Here is a 23936-nt window from a genome sequence, read left to right as displayed (position 1 = left end):
ATGCTTTTTTACGACTTGACACGTAAAGGATGAGTTTTCCTCTGGCCTCACCCAATTATTTCGTATGACTTGCACATACAGGACACAGTTCTCCTCCGGTCTATACCCAATTATATGGAACGCCGAGTTAGTCAAAATTAAATCAATAAATAAATACATTTATTTATTTAAAAATGACGTTTTTGTAAAGACAACATGTATTTAATTCATCGGACTTTTATTTCCTAATGCCACATTTATTTATTTTTTGAGACTTTTACGCACCACATTTTTTTCCACATGTATTTCCACATGTATTTCCACACCACATTTATTTCCAAATCTCACATGCAAATGAGAGGGGCGTGGTTATCGTCAGACCAACGTAGCAGATAACTATGCTACCTGTATGGGGGTGACAGTGGCATCGCACTGCCGAAAAGCATACAATGTAGACAAGCTTTGCCCATAATGTCTGTGTCGTCTCTACGTTTTGTATGGGAGTGATGGCGGTGACTTAGTAGCCTACGTGTGGGGACTTGATCTTTGATAGCTATGAGGTTGCGCTGAAGTTACCTTTATAAACATGGCTTTCGCTCGTGTGACGTGTAACTCGTCTGCAAAGCTAACAATCACTGCCAACACTATGTCTTCCTAGGTGGTATGTTGGCTGTCACCGGTGTCGAAGTCGGCAACTGTAGGCCAAGTGGCTGGCTATCCGGCTAGCTAGCTGACAAAATAATAAAAGGACGACATCAGTGTGGCCATTTCAGCTAGAGCTAGCTACTGTAGAGCTAGTAGTGTTGTGCTGTATTGGCACATATGAACAGCCAAACCCGTTTTGTCACTGAATGGTCATTAAAACGAGTCCAGTGGTAGTGGTTTGATTTAATATTGAATAATTCCATAAACCTGTACCTAATATCTGGGTTTGGTTATTGTGTACCGTGTTGAATGGGTCTTGGTCTTGACACGTCTTGGTTAGTTGCAACTTTAAATTGCCAATAATAACAAAGCGTTAAGAAACTTGACTTCCATTTGAAGCAGTAGCCTACTGTAAATCCAAAGGTATGGGTAATGTCTGGAATCGTCTGGCTTCACTTCAGGTCTCGTCTCACTAAATGGTAATGCATGGCATAATGGTGAGGCTAGATCGTTATAATCAGGTGCCTCATCGACCTAGTTATCCACATAATAGCAGAGCGATGTAGCGGTGGTGGCAGTGATTGTCTTCTTTGTTGCTAGCTGTGTTAGCTAACATTACCTGGCACTTATCACCCCCCACTACCTGTACATCTTGCACACGAACAGTGCTCAATAGGTCTCAAACTATTTAAGACTTCAATATCTATGTTCTGTAGAGCACTTATCCGCCCAGGTACCTCTACAAAATCTACTATCTGTGCCAAAATAATATATCCTGACAAGCCGTGCCGTTCGGCAGTGCGATTCCACTGTCACCCCCATACAGGTAGCATAGCTATCTGCTGCGTTGGTCTGACGGCTGATCCGCATCCAAATCATGTGGTTAATTTCAATCAGGCTAAACTTATCAGGGCAAGTGCACGAGCACGTCCTACTTCAAAAGGCAGGAAAGGTCGATCACCAAAACCGTGATTTTGTAACGGTATGATGGCGAAAAGACGAAAGAGAGAGCGGTGATATTCTCGCCATCTGAGCAAACTATTATAATGAGTCTACGAAGACAATTAGCATATTATTATGGCTAAATCAACCACCGCCACCGCTGCCAGAGCAAGCTTGGCAAAAAAATTGCCGATAAACTAATTGCGTATTTTGGTAAAATGTATATGCTCATCTTTAGTGGCTTATTACCCCGATCAATCAGATCACATTTCTTTAAATGTGCCTGCTGGCAGTAGGCTTAATGGAAATTCATCATCGAATGAGATCTTGCTAGCGAAAATTATGATATAAACTCTTTCAGAATAAGTATAAAAACAAGGCCAAAGAGTATCTAATTGAGACGAATTCATAGACACTTATGACGATATATGTAGGCCTACTGAAAGCGCATGTACTTGGGTGATATCAGGTAAAATGGGCCACTTAAATCGTTTGGGACAATAATAGGCTACAATACCATGCCTTTTCCATGTGTTTATATGATTACTAATGACTGTTTTTGATAATCTTTTGTTGAAATGATGTAATAAATAAAACAAATTGAAGCCCTACAGTTCTTGAAACATCAGCTGTGCCAACTTTTTTTGCACAAGCAGTTTCAGGTAAAATGGGCCAGCTGTTCAGGTAAAATGGGCCAGTGAAACTGCAAAGGGAAATAGTAATTTATCATCCATTTTAATTTTAAACACAGTTGCTTATACAGCCACATAACATTTAAACTGCATTAAACAAACATGTTCATATGTGCCATTATAAAAAAAATGATCCTGAAGCCCAGACTCGTCACTGTTCCATATATATATATGTGACGGTGTGCCCTCAATACTCAGCTCGACCAAAAAGCTCTCATACTGGTTAAACCACTGGCTAACCACCTCTTTGTTGAGTCCAGCAGCCCAGGCTGCAGACAGGACCTCTGGCTTGCGCATCCCAAGCTCTGGGTTGCGCTTTAGAAAATTCTTAAACCAGTAAAATCCGGCCCTCCCCGCTGTCTTGGAGAAACCAGATATGTTGTTCTTGGCTGCAAAATCAAAGGCCACTTGCTGGACTTCACATGTTGTGAAGGGAAACCCCCTATGCGCAAATGTGTTGAGGGTGGCAGCAAGCTCCCTTTCCGCCTCCTGTGGAAGGTTGGGCTTCCGCCCTGACACATGTTCACTGCCAGTCACCTTTCCACTGATGCGTCTTTGCAGTGTGGATTGCGGCACACCCCATGCTCTTGATAAGAGGTGCACACTCAATGTAATTCCTTTCTTCTCTCTCTCCACGTATTCATCTAAGTCCCCTTCATCCTCTCCTCTTTCCACAGATTGTAATTGTTTGGCCTTCCTTTCCATCCCTGTTTTATCTTTGTATCCTTTCCTCTCTGGTCCTTGCTCCTCCTCTCTTTTCTCTCCCTTTCCTTCTCCCTCTCTCCTCTCGCTTCCTTCTCGTTCGCCATACTCACTATACATAAAATATCTACTACCATTATTACTGTTGGGGGGGGTCATGGTGTGACACAAAAACACACCCTCACACACACACACTCACACTCCAACACATGTGTATGTGTGTTTGTGAGGGACACAGATGATGGCTCATTTTACCTCAGTGGGTTAAGGTAAATTGGGCCACCAAGAAAAACATCACTTTTGCAAAAAATATGTTAACATACCAAACTAACAACATTATTTCTGATTGATGCCATCAACACAGATATTATGTTAGTTATTAGTTAGATATTAGTTTTTTTATGTGCATGTTTTTTTTTTTTTATAGATTTTTTATCCTTATAATAGTTAAGTTAGATTTGGTATGCCAGGCTACTTACCATGCAGCTTTCTGGTGCAGTCTTGTTTGAATTATTGGCCCGCCCACCATAGCAACCATAAAGCAATCAAATCCCCTATTACTTGTCAGGGCTGGGACCCCCAAACCTTAACCCTTGTGTTCTCCTCGGGTCATTCTGACCCATCAGTCATTGTGACCCACCGTCGTTTGCGACAACTTTACCGCATACAAAAACAAAGTGAAGCATTTTCTTTTAACCGTTGGGCTGTCTCAGACCCCCCACATTGCGAAGGTTAAAAGAAAATTATTTTTATTTGCTTTTGTATTGGGTAAAATTGGGTAAACACAACGATGGTTCGTTATGAACCTTTTGGTCATGTGACCCGAAGGCAGCACAAGGGTTAAATGGCCCATTTTACCTGATGGCCCATTTGACCTGATATCATATGTGTATATGCATGTAGGCCTATGTGTAAATCCCTCTTTGATTTCATTGACTGGGACATGGCCAGGGAATATGAATTGATTCCTCAGCTGTTTAAGCGCCAATAGCCTACACTTTTCTTACAGCAACGCATGCTGCAGCTTTGCCAATGTTTTTTGCATCGCCTATACTGTAAAAAAATGTAGCCTCAAGGCTATGCATAGAATCTGAAGCACAGTAAAGGTTTCAAGTAGCTTTATTGTCAATTTCTTCAAGTCAAGACATAAAAAAGAATCGATATGACGTTTCCCACTCTCCCACAGTGAAACATAAAAAGGACAGGCACAACAGATAAGACATTTCTTGAAACATAGCGTTACATATTCACATACAGCAGCATAAGCTCATGCATAGCTTGCTGCGGTGTGTGATATTTGCAATGTACGACCCGAGAAGGTCTTGCAAATAAATGAGTCCTTGTCGGCTGAATCGATATCGCTCAAACAAGAACTCATCCGTGTGAAATAAAGGATCTTGGCGATCGCGAAGAACTCTATTGGTATGGAAAGCTAATCGAACTATATATCTCCTTGGTCAGCTGGGTCTCTCAAAAAGGGAGCTGCCAATTATTTTCCGGGGGTGTGGCAAGCTTATCCAGCTACACTTACGTTAGCCTGCTCTCGAGCAGGTTAGTGCTAATTGATATGTTACTATGGTGATTTATCTAAACTTGCTTCCTCGAACCAAAAAGAGGGGCGTGTTTTATCTTAGCCTGAAAATTAGCTCGCTAAACTGCTTAGCGAGCTACGACGAATACCCCCCTGTTCTTTTAAGATCCCGCGTCAGCAACAGCGCAAATCAGTCAAACCCCCCAAGAATCGGCCCCGCTATCTCCGTCAATTTAGGTGGAGGTATAGGCAGCTGTTTCCAGCCGGATTGATCAAGTCGCCGTCAAAGGGAGAAGTCTGTTAAACGCTGAGCAGACGAGGATCCTGGGTTTCGGCACCAAACTGTGGTAGAAAATTCAAGATGGTCTGTGTAGATATGAATAGTCGAAGATGGAAGTTTCAATACAATTTATTAAGACTATACAATTTCATATGATTAAACAAAGTACTTTGTGATCAGTCTCAACGAAAGAGGAGGTGCTATCCACACAGATCGTTCGTAGGAGTGATGGCGACTATCACACATGCACAAACTTATATAAACTTGAGATCAATGGCATTCTATAAAGTCAATCAATCAAATGTATCCAACTCTGTGATTGGCTCACTCAACTCAGTGACAGTTTAAAACAATACTTCTAAAACTGGTTGTTCCCATCCTTGATTGTGATTGGCTATATCGCGTTCCATGCCGTTGTAAAATCCAGCATAACCTCACAGGTTGTCCTCATAACATTCTTTAACATTCCATATTACTGCGCATTGAATATTTCAAATTGAAAAAGACAACAAAGATGTCCATCTGGCTGTTGCGTGGCAACGATTTATGTAGGAACTATACTTTGTAGTAGCGGAAGAATGACGGTTTATTATGAAACTATTTTGTTTCTATTTGTTTTTATTGATGAAACCATATCAAATATTTGTAGTAACAGTTTTAGAAAAGCAATAAGCCCCGCGAGTCCGTGGTTTACGCTGATTTTAGAACAGGTAAGGGGGTTACAGGTAACTCCGCTTCGCGTCGTGCCTAACAGCTCCCCTTACCTGTTCTAAAATCAGCGTAAACCACGGCCTCTTGGGGCTTATTGCTTAAATTTACATATCAAATGTCTCACTGTTCTTTGTGTGGCAAATTTCCCCAAACCAACAGATAATACAACCATGGGAGTTTGACCAGTCAAATGGTCAACTGTCTTTGTGTGACCATCTTCAAACAAGAACTTAATTGACATCACCTATGAAACAGGAAGAGTCAGGGCAGCTTGATCCATTTATCTATCTCATCAAAGGTGACAAGAACAATACCACCAAACCCACATTGTCCTTAGACCAACTGTCTCTTCCCCCCAGGTGACAAGAACTCTTTCAGGTCACCCAGACTTCCTGTCTCTTACCAATGAACATAGAAGATTATAGATTTCATACACATACATATATGCATATGACCAACATTTCTACAACATTGGTTAAGCGCTTTGCTGTCAGACTTGTACTGGATCCAGCAGTTTGTAATGGCAACATCAAAGAAGTGAGGAAGCACATTTGTGTTAGACATATGATAAAAGCTTAGCATGCAGTCACATAGGTCCACGCCACCCATGTTGGCATTGTACTGCCTGATCACTGCTGGTCTTCTCACCTGAACATTGGCCATTTCTTTTTTGGACCATCTGGTGCAGATATCTTCAAGATCTTTTCCATGTACAGTGGACGCCATCAGCACTGGTTTGTTGTCAAACCATTTTGTGATTGCCAACTCAGGACTCATTTCTGACCGCTGACACTGATGCTCCTCTCCCTTTTTTGCAACTGCTTGTCTCCTGGCAGCTGGCAATTAGGGGTGGGCGGTATACCGGTATGAACGCGAATACCGGTATTGCGTTGTACCATGATATGGATTTAGCCATATCATGGATATCACGATATATTAATAAATGTATTAGTAAAGTGTTTCTGTTTGGTTTAAAATATTAGTCAAGTGATATTGCCTTGTGGGCTAGTTCAAATTAGTATCTTAAAAAAAAAAATGCAGCATGTACACTGCACGTATTGTGTCAGCCAATGAAAGTCAACAAACAAGCTAGCGCAACTCCAAAGGAAGCAAACAATATGCGTAAACTGCTTTTGTTGGCAAGTGTAAGCAAGCGTTAATGATGTCTGAAAATAACGCCAGTGGGGTTGATTTGCCTGACAAAGAAGAATTGGTTAAAAAAAATTGAGCCTGTCGTTTGGAAATGATTGGGTTTCAAGTTATCCGACATCAACCGACAAACAGTAGCTTTGTAAATTGTGTCGTCGAATTGTGCTAGCCAAAGGTCGAAACACTAGTGTGAGATTTACTTTTCTGTTTAATATTTTGTACAATTAGAGTTTTAAAGATTGTATTTTATTTTACACATGTGGAAGTGACGTATTAAGTTGAGGTTGTTTAGAGACATGCGCTGTAGAGGGGGAGTAGAAAAAGGTGTCGGGGTTGAATGTTTAACGAATGTTGCTTGGCTAATAAATTGAGTCCGTACAGCTTTATTTAATGTGCCTGCATCACTTTCATAACCTACGTTGACGACTGGATTATGAACAAGCTTGCTTTAACCCCTCTTACAATAATTGGTGACAGCGGTGGGATGGAAGACATGCTTGGCATGTAAGCAAGGTTTTCGGCGGGCACTACGCGGATGGATGCGGCATTGAGGCATTCTGGACACCGGTAGTTAGCTAAGATTGAACTCTCCTGAATGCCGACGTAGGCTTCTTTGCACTGCATTGCACAGTGGTTGAGTTTTTCGTTTGCGCTTCACGGAGTTGGATTGCTGGAACAGGTGTGAGACATTAACGTGATTGTGCCATTTCGGCTACAGAAGAAGACGAAACAGGGGTGACGAGCAGTTTTTGTACCCATTCATTTTTTTCAGTTGGGTGCCACCGTCGCCTCGTTTGTATTGCACGAGTAAAGTTTTGTGTGCGCACAGTTTCGAGTTTTGCTGTTTTTGTTTTGTGCATTGGTACATACGAAGAGTGGATGATAGTCTGGATGCTTTGTCAGGGTCTCAGTACTTTTCTACAATGGACATGTCTTCTGGGTATTGGCAGGTAGAACTAGATGCACAGGACAGACAGAAAACTGCCTTTACAACGGGTGATAGCTTATATCAGTTTAAGGTTATGCCTATGGGTCTTAAGAATAGTCCACCAACGTTCCAAAGACTGATGGAACTGGTCCTCAGAGGACTACATTGGACAAAGTGTGTCGTTTATTTAGATGACATAATCTGCATGGGAAAAGATTTTGAGGATCATATGGCAAATCTCACAGAGATTTTGACCAGGTTTAGAGAAGCAGGTCTCAAGCTTAACCCCCAAAAATGTCAGTTTTGTCAAGCATCTGTGAAATACATGGCTCACATTGTGTCAAAGGAGGGGTTGGCTCTGGACCCAGCTCATAGTCAGCGCGTTAGAGATTGGCCAACACCTAGGTCTCCCACTGAGGTACGAGCTTTTCTGGGATTGTGTAGTTTTTATCGGCGATTTGTTCCAAACTATGCTGTTAAAGCTCAACCCTTACACAGACTGACTTATAAGGATGTCCTCTTTGATTGGACAGATGACTGCTCAGTGGCATTTCAGCAGCTGAAAGATGCTCTGACTTCGCCCCCTGTCATGGCGTTTCCAAACTTCGATCAGCCATTTACATTGAGCACAGATGCATCTAAGCTGGCAATTGGTGCTGTTTTGTCCCAAATACAAAATGGCAACGAACGTGTTGTGGCATATGCTAGCCATGTACTGTCTCCTACAGAAAGAAAATGGTCCACTTACGATAAAGAATTATGGGCAATAGTTTGGTCGTTTCGACATTTTCGTCATTACTTGAGCAACTGCCCTTTTACAATCGTAACGGATCACAAACCTCTTGTTGGTCTTCGAAAATTAAAGTTTGACATTGATCCCACAGGACGTAGAGGTCGGTGGGCTATGGACCTAGACCCGTATGAATGGGTCATTTTACATAAGGAAGGACGAAAACACACTAATGCAGATGCTATGTCTAGAATTCCCGTGGATTTATCTAAACCACTGGACGCTCTTACAAAGACAGTGGCTATACAAACTGAAGAGTTAACTGACATCTCTCGGACAGGCGTTGTTTCTGGAGCCAGTCGTTTGGACAGTCATACTAGTTTGCAGCCTCTAAGTTGTTTGACTCCGGGGGGTAATGATGATGCAAACATTGAGTCTACTGTAAACCCTTTGCAGGTTTCTTTGAGTAGTGAGGGAAAGGACATTTCACAGTCTCAGAAAACAGACCCTCATCTCTCACAGGTTTTTAAGTGGCTTCAGAACAAAAAGAGACCTAATCTCAGACAGGTTACAGGGAAATTAAGACAAGTTTGGTGGCAGTTTCCCCGCCTGGTGTTACGTGGTGACGTACTATGTCGTACTGCTCACCTGGCTCCAGGTCAACCTGAAATGTACCAAGTAGTAATTCCTGAGGCTCTTGTTCAAGACACTTTACATTGCTTACATGGTGATCCTTGTGCCGGACACTATAGTGCTGAGCGCACACTTAAACGCGCTCGGAGTTGGTGTTTTTGGCCAGGAATGAGAAGTGCAATTGAACAACATTGTGAGTCATGTGAAGCTTGTGAATCTAGGAGGAAGCCGGTTCCTGAACGACGGGCACCTCTTCAGTCTATTAGTGCTGATAGACCTTTTCAGCTTGTGTGCTCTGATATTACCGAAATGCCTGTTACTTCTAGAGGAAATAGGTATGTGTTGGTAGTACAAGATCATTTCACTAAATATGTTAATGCATATTCCATGGTAGATCAGAAGGCCAGCACAGTAGCACAGCTGTTCTGCGAACAGTATATACCCGAGCATGGGGTTCCAGAGGAAATATTATCAGATCAGGGCCGTCAGTATGAGTCAGAGATCATACATGACATTTGTCAACGACTACGAATAAAAAAGAAAAGGACCACCCCGTATCATCCACGTGGTAATGGAATGGTAGAACGATTCAATAGGACGCTGAAAGATCAGTTGTCCAAAGTTCTCTTCAACAAGGATGGTGAATGGGACCAGTATTTGTCGGCAATCGTACTATCATTTAATGCTACACCTCATTCTAGCAGTGGTTACTCTCCATTTTTTCTAGCTCATGGTAGGGAGCCTCGTTTGCCTGTGCACGTACAGATTGATTCCCCGGAGGGAGTTAATGTGGAGACCCCTCAGAACTATGGCTCTACTCTGGTTGAGCGCATGGAAACTGTGTTTAGAGAGGTGCTTAGTAATGGGATGGATCAGAAACTCAAACGGGAATATTACTTTAACAGGTATGCAAAGTTTCTGCCTTTTACAGTTGGAGACATGGTGTGGATGAATGATCCGACCACACTAAGAAAGAAGTTAGAGCCCAAATGGAAAGGGCCATATCGTATAATTTCTGTGGACATGGATGGTGTAATTTACTCAGTGTTAAACTTAAGGAATGAGAAAGCAGGACTCAAAGTTGTGCACTATGATCGTTTAAAGCCATATAGATCTGGCTGGAATATTCAAACTAACCAATCCACTGGTAATGGTCAGAATGGAGAGGAAGAGGTACCTGAAGCAAGACCAACATATACATCTTTATCAGGGTCTCTTCCTTTGACGGCACAAGTACCTGAGGCTGCAGAGAATAGCACTACGACCCCGATGGCTCGTCCCTACATCCGTAGGCCCTCAGGACGCATACCTCCTGTTCAGCAGCCGATACAACAGCCATCTCAAGGGCTGGAAGGATCTTCTGTAGTGGGAGAACCCTCGTCAACTGAGGGGGTAGTAACTCGTTCAGGGCGGATTAGCAAAAGGCCTAGGAAGTTTATGTGACCTGTTATATAGCATTGTTGCTGTTTTGTTTAAAAAAAAAAAAAAAAAACTGTTTGCTACACAATGTTGTGTTCTTATAATATGGCACGCACCTTAGTGGCCAGAGAAAGGCAATATATCCATGCAAGTATGATCATATATATATTTGTATACTTTTCATTTTTGCCTATTAGTGGAAATGAGGACATTTCTTTTTCTCAGGGGGGGAAAAGTGTGAGATTTACTTTTCTGTTTAATATTTTGTACAATTAGAGTTTTAAAGATTGTATTTTATTTTACACATGTGGAAGTGACGTATTAAGTTGAGGTTGTTTAGAGACATGCGCTGTAGAGGGGGAGTAGAAAAAGGTGTCGGGGTTGAATGTTTAACGAATGTTGCTTGGCTAATAAATTGAGTCCGTACAGCTTTATTTAATGTGCCTGCATCACTTTCATAACCTACGTTGACGACTGGATTATGAACAAGCTTGCTTTAACCCCTCTTACACTAGCACTCTCTTTCACCACATGAAAGCCATGCATGTGCGCGAAAATGAATCTACCAGAATGCGTTTGACAAACCAGGTTGGTTAGAATTGTGAAATATATGTTTACTGTATGCCAACAGAATCGAGTATTTAGCCATGTAATAATTGTTTATAGGTACAGCTAACTCTACAAATATTTACGTTTTTTTTTTGCAATCCCATAAACGTAGGCTACTGTTGAACGTGTAGGCTACTGAGAAGTCGATCTTCCATGGCAATTAAACGCTGCAAAATTTGGAAAATTCAACTCGTGACAGTGACACACCGGAGTTACCAAATCCGTCCGAGTGCGGTAGATTAGGACTGCATTGTCATGACATTTTAAGAATAACTAATATCTTGATAAATACCGATACCGTCAGTGCTTACGAAGTATACCGAGATAAACATTTTAGGTCATACTGCCCAGCCCTAGCTGGCATGGCTTTGGGACTCGGCTCTTTATTTTGGTTCCAGTTGCTGGAAAGCCCTTTGCCAGGAATACATCCATGAGATCGATCATCGTGAAGTATTGGTCAAATAATATGTGACTTCTTGTGGGAACAGATTCAACAATGCGTAGAACTGTTGCTGCTCCAACGCCCACTCTTTAGCCCATGAATGTATTTTTCCCTTGGTACACTTCGAAATCCAGCATCAGACCAGGGTAGGTACGGTTTGGCTTTGGTTGAAACGTATATTGCCTAACAGGACCGCGGCCTTTGAAAGGGATGATTTGCTCATCAATGCAGACCTTCTCAGTCTTTGTAAGGTTGAGATAGCCTTGTCTCACACAATCAAGTAATGGCCTGACTTTACAAAGAATGTCTGTCTTTGTTTCTTCTGTTACATCCAGGTCATCAACAATTTTGAGTGAGTTTCTCAGCTTGAAGAATCTCTTGCCATTTTGCTGCTAATGACTGTCACTTTTGTGTTTTTGTATTGCATTTTTATTCTGGGATAGCCAAGGCAGGCCATGTGAACAATATGCTAAAGAAGATCTTTATTTCTTGTGGAGTAGTATTCAGAGATAGCCTGGCTGCCAGCCCAATTAGCCCCGCACACAAAATAATTTGGTCGGGAAGTTGGGTCTGGGGTCGCTAGTTTTGGGAAAAAGTATGTCCGAACAGGAGCTGTTCGGACCAATCAAATTGTCAGGGTGGGCTTTATACGATGATGGATAGATGATCAACAGTAACTAGTCACGTCACCAAAGAGCACTTGGGTTGAATTTGTTTTCAACAAACAGCATACTACGTTGCTCTGATTGGTTGTAGGTCTATCCAATTTAGTGAAGAGGCATTTTTTTCCAGGTTTGGTTGAAACATGCCCCATACTCACAGCCCAATGGAGCGGTTTCAGACTCATATTCAGACTAGAATTATGAGTATAACAACGTCAGGCTAATTCAGAGACATTCCTCTAGTTTGTAGCTCTCTTTGATTTGTGAATGCTGCCAAATCTTAAAACACTTTGTTGTCAATTTAGTTGGAAAAGTACTTAATTGGACACCAGTCTGCACGCGTTTTATGGTCATCTTGACAATCAGGAAGCTCAGGTGTGAATCTATTATGATGAAGAAAAAAAACACCAATAAATAAAAGGTAGTAAACAAGAATAATACTTAAACCTCACGCAAATCAAATTTGATTAAATGCAGTCAGGTGGTAAAGCAGCATTATAAAATTACAGTATCGACCATACTCATGGAAACAAACGTTGCCTCTAGAGCCATTTAGGATTTATTTCATGGCATAACTGTAGAAATATTCCAATCTTAAGGATAACAGATAAGTATAACCCTAACCATGGTACTACGTTACATTTACATTTATTCATTTAGCAGATGCTTTTATCCAAAACGACTTCCAGGAGAGAGCTTTACAAAGTGCATAGGTCATTGATAGTAACAACAAGATAGCCCCAAAAACATTGCAGGTAGCCAAAACATTAAGCACATATTGTGAACAACCAAAAATAAGTGCCAAAGGGAAGAACCATGAGAGCATGTAGTTAAACATTTTACAATTAAAACATTCGAATTGCTATAAGTGCAAGTGTACCTGTAGAAAAGCAAGCAACAGTAAAAAATATTTCACAGCGAGTACAACAATTTAAATCAGTTGCCACTAACCAACAAGAGCAACAAGTCTCTAAGCAAGAGTCATTGTGATCCTTGAGGAAACTAACATTGTGTCCAACAAACCGTTCCTAAGTACCGTTGTAATCCCGGAACAAGTGCATCTTGAGCCTTTTCTTGAAGGTGGAGAGACAGAAGAAGAGCTTGTGTTGGGACCGGGCGGTCTTGAGCGGTGGGACTACCAGGCGGTTGTCTGAAGAAGACTGAAGGTGGCGGTTGGGGGTGTAAGGCTGAGAGAGTTGATGTAGTCTGGTCCCGTTCACTGCTGTTCCTGCTGCTGGGACGGTTGGGAAGGCCTCTGCTACCCCAGTAACGCTACCCCTGGAGCTGACTCACTACCCCTGTAACGCCATCCCTGCAGCTGTTCTCACTACCCAAGTAATCACTATTGACAATCTCCCTCTGCTTTCTAACATCTCTACAGACTCTACAGCAACCACCAACCCGGCAATAACAACAGAACCGGCAATAACAACAACAGAGGCACCAGGTATGTTGTCGCTTCATGGTTTATTACCAGATGTTACTTAACTTAAGGCTACTCACTTTAAGAGGAGATGCAATGTTGAATGAATGTAGTTGGTGGCCAAGCAGCGAAGCTGTGAAGTGTTTAAGTGTTTCTACGTATTCTTATTAGGATTCCTCCGTAAGGTGTAAACGCTATTGTTATTGGTGGTATTATTATGGTAGTCCTATGGGAGTCAATGGTAGCCCTTAGACCAGAGCTGTAAAAAGTTGTGAAATTTGGCATGTTGAAACTGCAGCACATTACTAACTAGCATACCAAACATGGGTCACTTTACACAGAAGTTGGCGCTACAGGCCACACCCCAATTTTACAATTTTCATCAAGTGATGCCATTTGCATCCCATTTGTCCCAAAATTCTGAACTTGTGTATATATGCCTTATTGCTCATGCGGAACAAAAAAGGCCTCAAGAACCTATAACGGCCGCCATATTGGATTTTTCTGTACAGTAAAGATTAAGAAAACATGTTTTTTTCACTACTCCTCCTTCAATTCTGGTCAAATCTTCCCCAGAATTGGCACACATCAGAGCAACCTTCAATCAATTCTTCAACAGATTTTTGATTTTCAAAACCGTTTGTCCGGTACAGCCAATCAAAATCTTCAGCAAAGACACCAAACAGCAAGTTGGGTCATATCTCACCTAATCCTTGAGAAATCAACATCAAAGTTGGTATATTGACTCGAAACTCGGAGGAAATGTTTTCTGGGTCATTTGACTGTTTGGCCACCTCACTGCTGCTTGCAGCTATATTTATTCGCCAAGCACTGAAGCTTTGGAGCCACCTTAGTGTTTCGACTATTATTATTACATTTTTCTCCCATTAGAGTCTATGGCAGCCCCTAGAACCGTATGACGAAAAGTTGTGAAATTTGGCACACTCTTTAAGGACAGTCCCTTCTTTATTTTCAACAAGTTTCATGCCTCCTATTTGAGCACTCTAGCGCCACCAACACGTCAAAGTTGGACTTCTGTTTACACACGTAACTTTTGAACCGTATGACCGATTTTCAAAAATGAGGTACCGTTGGATTACCTGGGTCAAGACGAGGCATGACGTCATTTGCCGGTTATATAGATTTTCCGCCATTTTCAATTTTAAGGAAAAACTTGTTTTTGCTACTACATTTTTTGTCAAATCTTTCAGAGAATTGGCACACATCATCGTCAGAGCAACCCTCACTCAGGTGTTATAAGGATTTTTTATTTTCAAAACCGTTTGTCCGGTACAGCCGGACAAATCGGCAACAAAGCAACCAAACAGGAAGTTAGGTCGTATCTCAGCAACTCTTTGAGAAATCAACACCAAACATGGTATATTGACTCGGAACCCTCTTCTGAGGATATCCAAACAATTTGGTGTCATGTGATCACTGGGCATGGCTGCAGAAAGCTAAGTTCTTGGTAATTTGACTGCTTGGCCACCTCATTGCTGCTTGCAACTATATTTTGTGGCCAAGCAAGTGTTTCTACCTTTTCTTCTTTTCATTATTATTGGAGGCCAAGCTGCAAAGCGGCGAAGCCACCGTAAGTGTTTCTACCTTTTCTTCCTTTTACCTCCAATAGGAGGGAACCTATTGTTATTGTTGGTATTCTTATTATTAGGGTTCCTCCGGTAGGAGGGAACCTATTGTTATTGTAGGTATTCTTATTATTATGGTTCTTCCGTCAGGAGGAAACCTATTGTTTTTGTTAGTATTATTATTATTAGGGTTCCTCCGTCAGGAGGAAACCTATACTGCCCTACAAAGCCAAAAGACCTTAACTCGTCGAAGTGTAGAACTGAGAAAAACGACTTCAAAGTTTTTGCACTTTCAAAGTAGTTGTCCTGCCAAATGCATTTTATGTAGGACACTGGAAATCTAGCAGTTTGATGTTTTAGTGATTACACATTATCTAAACTAGACATTTTTGAAATTGTTGATCTTAAACTCAACTTTTGACCCATATTTTGAAGTTACAGAAGTATACCATAGTCTATCGTAAGTGGTCATGCCAAGGCAAAATACAGTAACTTCCGTTTCTTCGCTCACTTAGTTGCTTATCACTATATAAACTCTGTATTTTATAAGCCAATGTAACATACACGTGGATACCTGTCACAAGACTCACAAGACAAGAGTGTTTTTGATTTAACTGCCAGGGTAAGATACTTACAAACAACTCATGTTTGGGATGTTTGGTGTTGAATGCCAGCGAGTAGGCTAAGCTAATGCTAGATGTGTTTATTGTTGCTAGGTTACGTATTAGTTCAATTGAAACCATAACTCCATTTGAACATTTGAGTGCCGCAAAACAAAGGCAAAGAACCGTAACTGATGTTACGGCATTCTGCATTGGATTTCTAAAGCCAAAGCAGGCTTTTGGAAGGTACGGTGAAGACAACAACCTTATTTTCTCTGAAAAACAGACGAGTTCATGTTAGATATTTGGCCACATAATAAAGCAAACCTTAACTGTTCCGAAAAAATAAAATAATAAAATCAAATCAAAAATAAAATCATTTGACAAAATTGAAGTTACAGTGTTTTGCCTTTGCACGGCAGTATTGTGTTATTTAGTTTTATTATTATTATTATTAGGGTTCCTCCGTCAAGAGGACCTTATTGTAATCGTTGGTATTATTATTATTATTAGGGTTCCTCCGTCAGGAGGACCTTATTGTAATTGTTGGTATTATTATTATTATTAGGGTTCCTCCGTAAGGAGAACCCTATTGTAATTGTTGGTATTCTTCTTATTATTATTATTAGGTTCCTCCGGTAGGAGGGAACCTATTGTTATTGTTGGTATTCTTATTATTAGGTTCTTCCGGTAGGATGGAACCTATTGTTATTGTTGGTATTCTTATGATTATTTTTCTCCTTGCGCCCCAATATCTCAAAGTCCCTGGTCATAAATTTTCTAATTTGGCACATTGATACTACATCCAAGTGGGTACCCCCACACCAAATATGGGCCACATCAGGCCATAGGGGGCGCCACAGGCCAAAATTCCTCTTCTCTTGAACCACAGATGAGATTGACTTGAAATTTGGTACAGACATGTATCATTGACGTATTTAAAAACGTTACTTAAGGCAATTGAATCAAGTACAAAATGGCTGAAATGGGTGTATTTATGTAAATGTACACATTTCCTCAATATGTTTGTGTCACTAAATCAAATGTATTTTTTAAGGATGGTTCAAACCTAATAAGCTTTAAGGTGACATGCCTCTGAAGTACCATGCAAAGTTTCACCTTGATATGTCAAAATATGACTGAATTACAGCTGTTTGAACCTGGACCAAATCTTCCAATGCTCGCCATTGGAGAAACAGCTTTTTAAAATTATCCAGTTATTGAACTTTGTGTATTCCATGCCTGGGAATGGCTCAATTGGCTGAGATGTTGTGGCGGTAAGCAAAGGGTTGTAGGTTCAAAACTAGTCAGAGGCATAGTTTTTTATTTTTTATTCTGACAAAACGGTTTCTAGTCTTCAGATAAATCCTCCGGTTGTAAAACATAGCAACGCGTGTTTAGTTGAGCCCATCACAACACTCCAATCATCTATTTAGCGTGACTATGTAAACCACTGCAAAACAAGTCAGGTTCACCACAGTAGCTAGTTACTTGTACAGCAGCAACCCAGTCATCCCGTTGTCCCATTTTCATAGGAAATGTGAAAGCAGTTTCAACTTTGGCTGAATCTAACAACGCTTACCACAGGAGAAACAGCTTACTTTTTAATACAGTAACTGAACATGACAATATTAAACACTGAGAATAGCTCAATGGGCTGGGATGGTGACCTGTAAAGTATAAGGTAGTAGGTTGGAATCCAGCCATTATCTTTTGGCCTGTCATCATTTTGATTATCTGTTTAGTTCAATAGGATGACATCATTCTGAAATACCATGCACAATTTCATGCAATTTCACCTTGAAATGTCAACCGTTTCTTAACCTTTATCCCAAAGCTGACCAAAGCTAATACTCTGCCCTTTCTATTCATACAATCTCAACAGTTGGTGTGTAGCAGAGAGGATAGAGAGACTGACTTGTAACCTTATGCTCATGAGTTCAAATCCCCATTCAGCCTGTTGTTGGCCAAACATGAAGTAGTTTTGCTCTTTTGTTGTCCAACTCTCGATCTTCTAAAGTGTACATGTTTATAATATTTTGCGGAGGAACCCGCATCGCTGCTTGCAGCTATATTTGGTGGCCAAGCCGCAAAGCCACATAAGTGATTCTACCTTTTCTTATTGGTGGCCAAGCCGCGAAGCGGCGAAGCCACATAAGTGATTCTACCTTTTCTTATTGGTGATAAGTGATTCTACCTTTTCTTCTTCTTATTATTATCATTACACTTCTTCTGTCATTGGAGTCTATGGCAGCCCCTAGAACCGTATGGTAAAAAGTTGTGAAATTTGGCACACTTATTAAGCACAGTCCCCTCTTTATATTCACCAAGTTTCATGTCTCTCATTGGAGCACTCTAGCGCCACCAACTGGTCAAAGTTGGACTTGTTGGAGTTGTTTACACACGTAACTTTAGAACCGTATGACCGATTTTCAAAAATGAGGTACCATTGGATTCCCTGGATCAAGACGAGTTCAACACACCCTATGACGCCAATTTCCGGTTATATAGATTTTCCACCATTTTGAATTTTAAGGAAACACGTTTTTTCGCTTCAACTACTTTTATTTTTTTCAAATCTTCCCCAGAATTGGCACACATTATCATCAGACCAACCCTCACAGAAGTTATCAAAGGATATTCGATTTTCAAAACCGTTTGTCCGGTACAGCCAATCAAAATTGGCAACAAAGCAACCAAACAGGAAGTTGGGTCATATCTCAGCTAATCTTTGAGAAATCAACACCAAACTTAATATGATGACTCGGAACCCTCTTCTGAGGCTGTCCAATTAATTTGGTGTCATGTGATCACTGGGCGTGGCCGCAGGAAGCAAAAATGTGTTTTGGCCAATAACTGTTGATTTGTTTGCTTTTATGAAGGGATTCCTTTGTCTCATGATATGTTGGGACATCCCGTATGTAATACATGATAACTTGTGATAATAGCCGAATTGATCCGGCCGCCATTTTGAATTAATTTACGCCTCCTACACATGTTGTCCAATCTTCACCAAATTTGGCAGAGAGTATCTTCAGACCAAGCCTCACAAAGAGTTTCACATGATTTTTTGATTTTCAGAACCGTTTGCCCGGTACAGGGAGTCAAAATGTGCAATTAAGCCAGCAAACAGGAAGTTGGGTCGTATCTCAGAAAATCTTTGATGGATTCACACCAAACTTGCTGCATGCCCTCGGAACCCTGTTCTAAGGATTTCTTAAGTGTTTTATGGGTCATTTGACTGCTTGGCCACCACATTGCTGCTTGCAGCTATATTTTTTATTATTATTGTAATTTATCTCATGAACACATTGGTAAAAAGTTTTGAAATTTGGCATATTGATACAACATGCCACAACTACAGCCCAGACACAGACTGGCCCACATCAGACAATAGGGGGCGCCACAGGCCACGCCCAAATGTCCACTTTTCAGAGTGATTGCATTTCCACCCCATTGCTCCAATTCTTCTGAAACTTGGTGGGCATGCCTCATTTTTCATGAGGAACAAAAAAGCCTCAAGGACCCATAAGGTCCGCCATGATGGATTTTCCTGTACAGTGATTATTTGGGAAAACATTCAAAATTCCTCTTCTCTTGAACCGAAGGTCTAATTGACTTGAAATTTGGTACATATAGTTATCATTGAAGTATTTAAAATTTTTACTTAAGGCAATTGAATGAAGTACAAAATGGCTGAAAAGGGTGTATTTATGTAAATGTACACATTAACTCAATATGTTTGTGTCACTAAATCAAATGTCATTTTGAATGATGGTTTTTCAAACCTAATAGGCTTTAAGGTGACATCACTCTGACGTAACTTACACAATTTCACCTTGATATGTAAAAATAGGACTGAATTACCGCTGTTTGAAATTGGACCAAATCTGACAATGCTCACCATTGGAGAAACAGCCTTTTTTGTACAGTAACTGAACATGCCAATACTCAACACTGAGAATAGCTCAACGGGGTGGAACGGTGACCTGCAAAGTGTAAGGTCGTAGGTTCGAATCCAGTCACACTGCGTCTGTCTTAAATTTGAATATATGTTTAGTTAAACAGGATGACATCGTTCTGAAGTACCATGCGCAATTTCACCTTGATATGTCAAAAGATTATTGAATTACAGCTGTTTAAACTTTGGCCGAATCGGACAAGCCATGCTACAGGAGATACGGCTTATTATTTTTTTTACAGAAACTGACCAGAATTTGTCAGCCTTACGGGTAGCTCAATGGGTTGAAATGTTGTCCTGCAAGGCATAAGGTCACAGGTTCGAATCCAAGCACAGTCTTTTGGCCTGTCATAATTTTGATTACTTGTTTAGTTAAACAGGCAGAAATCATTCTGAAATACCATGCGCAATTTCATGCAATTTAACCTTGAAATGTCAACCTTTTCTTAACCTTTGTTCCAAAGCTGACAAAAAACTAATATTCATATCACGCAGTCGGAGCACAGCTAGATAAACAGTGTCAGTACCCTTGGGTACCCAGCATGCAGTGCGGCATGTCCAAAAACGCAAAGACTTGTGGAAAATAGTTTGGTTACAACAGCCTTGCGAGGGATTTCAGTTGTTGTGTTCGTTCAGTTCGATGTTTCTAATGTTTTTGTTGGTTTGATAATATAATCTTTATGGTCACCCTGATTGTGTATGTTGTGTAGTTTAATGGGACCAGAGAGTTGGCTGCTAAACTGTCACAGGCTAATCTTGCAAGGAGCTGAATATGAACGCTGCCCAAGCCCAGTTGCCCACATGACTTTAATTAGTTGTGCATTGACTGAGAGTCTGGAATTGTTTTTGGCCAAACGTGAAGTCTTTTTGCTCTCTTGTTGTCCAAGTCTCAATTTTCTGCAGTGTACATGTTCATAATATTTTGCCATTTTGCGGAGAAACCCGCATCCTTGCTTGCAGCTATATTTATTATTATTATTATTATTATTATTATTCCTCTTCTCCTTGCGCCACAATAACTGGTATTGGTAACTAATTTCTAATTTGGCACAGTGATTTTAAATCTGAGTGGGTACCCCCTCACCAACTGCGGGCCACAGGAAACGCCCAAAAGTCCGATTTTCAAAGTGATAGCATTTCCACCCCATTGCTCAAATTCTTTAACTATGACATTAATGCGATTAGCCTCTCTTGGAGGCTAAATTTGGCATATTTATCTCTGTGTTTGGTGTCAAAATGCCGACGGAGACTGTACTCTTTAATGACCGACATTGCCTCATAACACAAAATAAATAGTTTTTTCTCCTTGAAGCACAAATATGTATTCGCTTTCCCATCTTTCTTGAAACTGCCTTCCATCTAGAGCCAGATGCAGCCTGCTTTGACTGGGGGTGCAATGAACATTTCTGGGGTGTATCATGATCACGGAAAGGGATTGTATAATTTTTTTTATTGATACAATTTTGAGATTGCTTATTGATCCGAGTGTTAATCAAGTGAGGAGTCAGGCGCTGTAAACATTCGGCGATTAGCCCAAACCAAGGACGTATTCTGGGATTGATGTGATGCTGGATAGTGACTTCCACAGTTAAAAATCCTTTAAAGTGGAATTGAAAATGAGTTCGTCACACCACAGAATAATGTGCTGTCAACTACCGATACAAATTCAAATGAAAAAAATACTGACAAGTATGTTAAATTAAGCTTTGAAATCGTGAGAAAATCAGCAGTCTTCTCTGCTTGAGACTGGGGGGGTGTGTCACCTGAAGGAGCTGAATCTCCGCCCCCTCAAATGTATTGAATTTCTGTAAAACCTAGAAATGACGTTGGCCGACAACCGGCCCCATTTCACCAAAGCGTGTTACACATGTTTTGTGTGTGCTTTTTTTGTTCAGATCCTTGTACCACAAACCCATGTGGGGTGGGTAGCACCTGCCAGAGGCTTTATAATGGCTCCATCTGTTTATGTGAACCAGGCCAATCCTATTCTGTCAACGAGAAACGTTGTGAAGGAGGTGGGTATCTTAACATGGATGCAACCCATAAATAACCTTTAACACTCGAGGTTAGTATCTGTTGGCATATCAGCCTCTTTGAAGGCTTTTAGATCGTTTTTTTTTGGTGATTTGCATGAATAATTTGGGGGTCTTAACTGTACATATTAGGTGTTAATGTTTCAATCAAGTATTTAGGGAAGTTGATAGATTTAAAGATATGATAAAAAGTTATTTTTTGATAAACTGTCAATTATAAAGTGTCTTCCCTCCCTGGGAAGACATTCATTTATTTATTATGTTTCTTTCTTTGTGTGGTTAGCATATTTTAACCTTGTTTTACATTTTAGCCAAGGTTTTCCCTGGATTTCTGGTCCTGTCGGATGCCTTTGTGGAAGGGATGGAGGATAAGGTATCAAAGGTGTTCCAAGAGACAGCTGAAGAAATAATTAATGCGGTAAGATTTTGTTTCTGACAAAGTTAAAAGGATTTCCTTGTCACTTTCAGAACAGTGTAAGACTGCAGCCTTATCCACCAGTATACCAAAGGAGGTGGTAAACCTAAATCTATTGACCTGGCAAAAAAGTGGTGGTTTGGTCTATTAAAACTAATGATCAGCCCTGGATTTTAACTAGGCGTATTTTGGTTTGGGATGACTATATGATTTTCTGGGTCACAAAAACTCATATTGAGCCTCTTTATTAGGACATGGGGTCCGTTGCATAAAATAGACCTAGTCTTAGACTTAAATGTTACTTTGTCAGACTTGCCAAAGACAGGTATTTTACCTGTTGCATAAAGCTTCCCTTTGAGAGCCTAATGTAAGACTGACTTAGATATGTGTATACTTAGATGTGTCCCCCGTCGCGACACAATAATGACGGAAGATTGACACATCTAAACCTAAGCTGGGTTATAATAAATAAAAAATATACAATAATAAAAATAACGAGAGGGAACTATTTCTGGGGAAATTGTAGGGTGTGCTTGCTTGCTTCAGATGCAGGTGGGTCTGTTTTCCCTTCTAGTGACATTTTCAAGCATTAAGCCTACTCATATTGCATAATTCATTAAGAACACCCTTTGAAACAAGCTACTGTAACAACGTTGTCACTGGCAGTATTTCAGATGGAATTGCAATTCAAATAGTACCGTCTGCTGACTAAAAATAAGCCCCCCAAAACGTAAATAAGTTCGATATTAATTTAGGGGGACATGGCTAATTCAAAAGCAGTTTGCTAGAGGCAAGCTAGCTGCCGTTGCTATCCACACTCCACTGATTGTTTGAAAGCGCAGGAAATTAGAACGTTTCTTTTGTAAGGGATAATTAAGCAATAAGCCCCAAGAGGCAGTGGTTTGCGCTGATTTTAGAACAGGTAAGGGGAGTTGTTAGGCATGACGCAAAGCGGAGTTTTCTCCAGTTTTGTTTTGCCATGAAGGGGCTTATTTCCCCGATAATGACCGGCATTCTATACATTATCCCGCTTATTACACGGCTACTTGCCAACAAAAATAACTTAACACAGTGTGTCTTTTTACAAAGTATTTGTTACCATTGGTATTGTTGATCAGTAGAGAAATAGACAACTTCATAGACTTTGAGCATTATTTAGGCTTCAAATCAGCTGACGTCGCTAAGCAACAGAGTACCCTGGGGTTGAAAAGTTACCAGACTACTTGCGGAGTACTAAGAAGGATGGGAATCTGAGGCACAAAGGCCACTTCCCTTGACAGCAGTCTGTTATTCATAGCAACGGTCTGTTATAACAGACCGCAGAACGTTGGGAAGCCTCATTCAAGTGAATGGAGCTTTCTACAGCGTTAAGAACAACCGTGTAATAAGACATAATAAAGTTTAGCTATAGCTGTGGCATTGAAGACAGTACTGTAGCCTACTACACTGCCAGTGTAGCGAGCCGAGTCTGTGACTCTGTGGCTAACGTCAAAGCAAGACGCAGTCGCACTCAAATTCCAAGTTTTACACAAATAAACTATGCTGACCTGCTGGCTGTCTTCGCAATCGCCATGTCTTTAAAACACTGCTGTCCATTTAGATGTACAATTCGAAGATCGACAGTTGACTGAGTGTCAACACTGTTGACAACAATTGTTGCTGCCGCAATCGTCAATGGAGGCCGACAGGCTCTCACGCAGCACACAAATAAACGTTTTTACAGAAATCTATATTAAAATCTCACCACCTGGCTGTTTTTACAATAGTCATATCGTCATAACATTTCCCTCTTTTAGTTTTTTCGTGTAAAATTTAACTATAAAGTTAGCTACAAAAAATAATACTTTGACACTTTCTAGTAT

The 23936-nt window shown here is 40.7% G+C and overlaps 1 protein-coding gene across 1 annotated transcript in view; it reads left to right on the top strand.

Annotated features, from left to right (window-relative positions):
• The first annotated feature begins 11335 nt into the window (after nt 1-11335).
• Nucleotides 11336-23936, top strand: part of LOC146260536 (mucin-13-like) — a 53733-nt gene continuing 41132 nt past the window's right edge. Inside the window, exons 1-4 of the mRNA XM_084670012.1 lie at nt 11336-11538; nt 13436-13501; nt 21522-21641; nt 21971-22077. Coding sequence (XP_084526138.1) covers nt 11493-11538; nt 13436-13501; nt 21522-21641; nt 21971-22077 — 339 coding nt within the window. The 5' untranslated portion in view covers nt 11336-11492. The remainder of the gene's footprint in view (nt 11539-13435; nt 13502-21521; nt 21642-21970; nt 22078-23936) is intronic.

The sequence above is a fragment of the Hypomesus nipponensis genome, chromosome 13 (genome assembly GCF_054491055.1).
Source record: "Hypomesus nipponensis isolate SF chromosome 13, ASM5449105v1, whole genome shotgun sequence".
In the NCBI taxonomy this organism is placed as follows: Eukaryota; Metazoa; Chordata; class Actinopteri; order Osmeriformes; family Osmeridae; genus Hypomesus; species Hypomesus nipponensis.
This window is presented reverse-complemented; position numbering and strand designations above follow the sequence as displayed.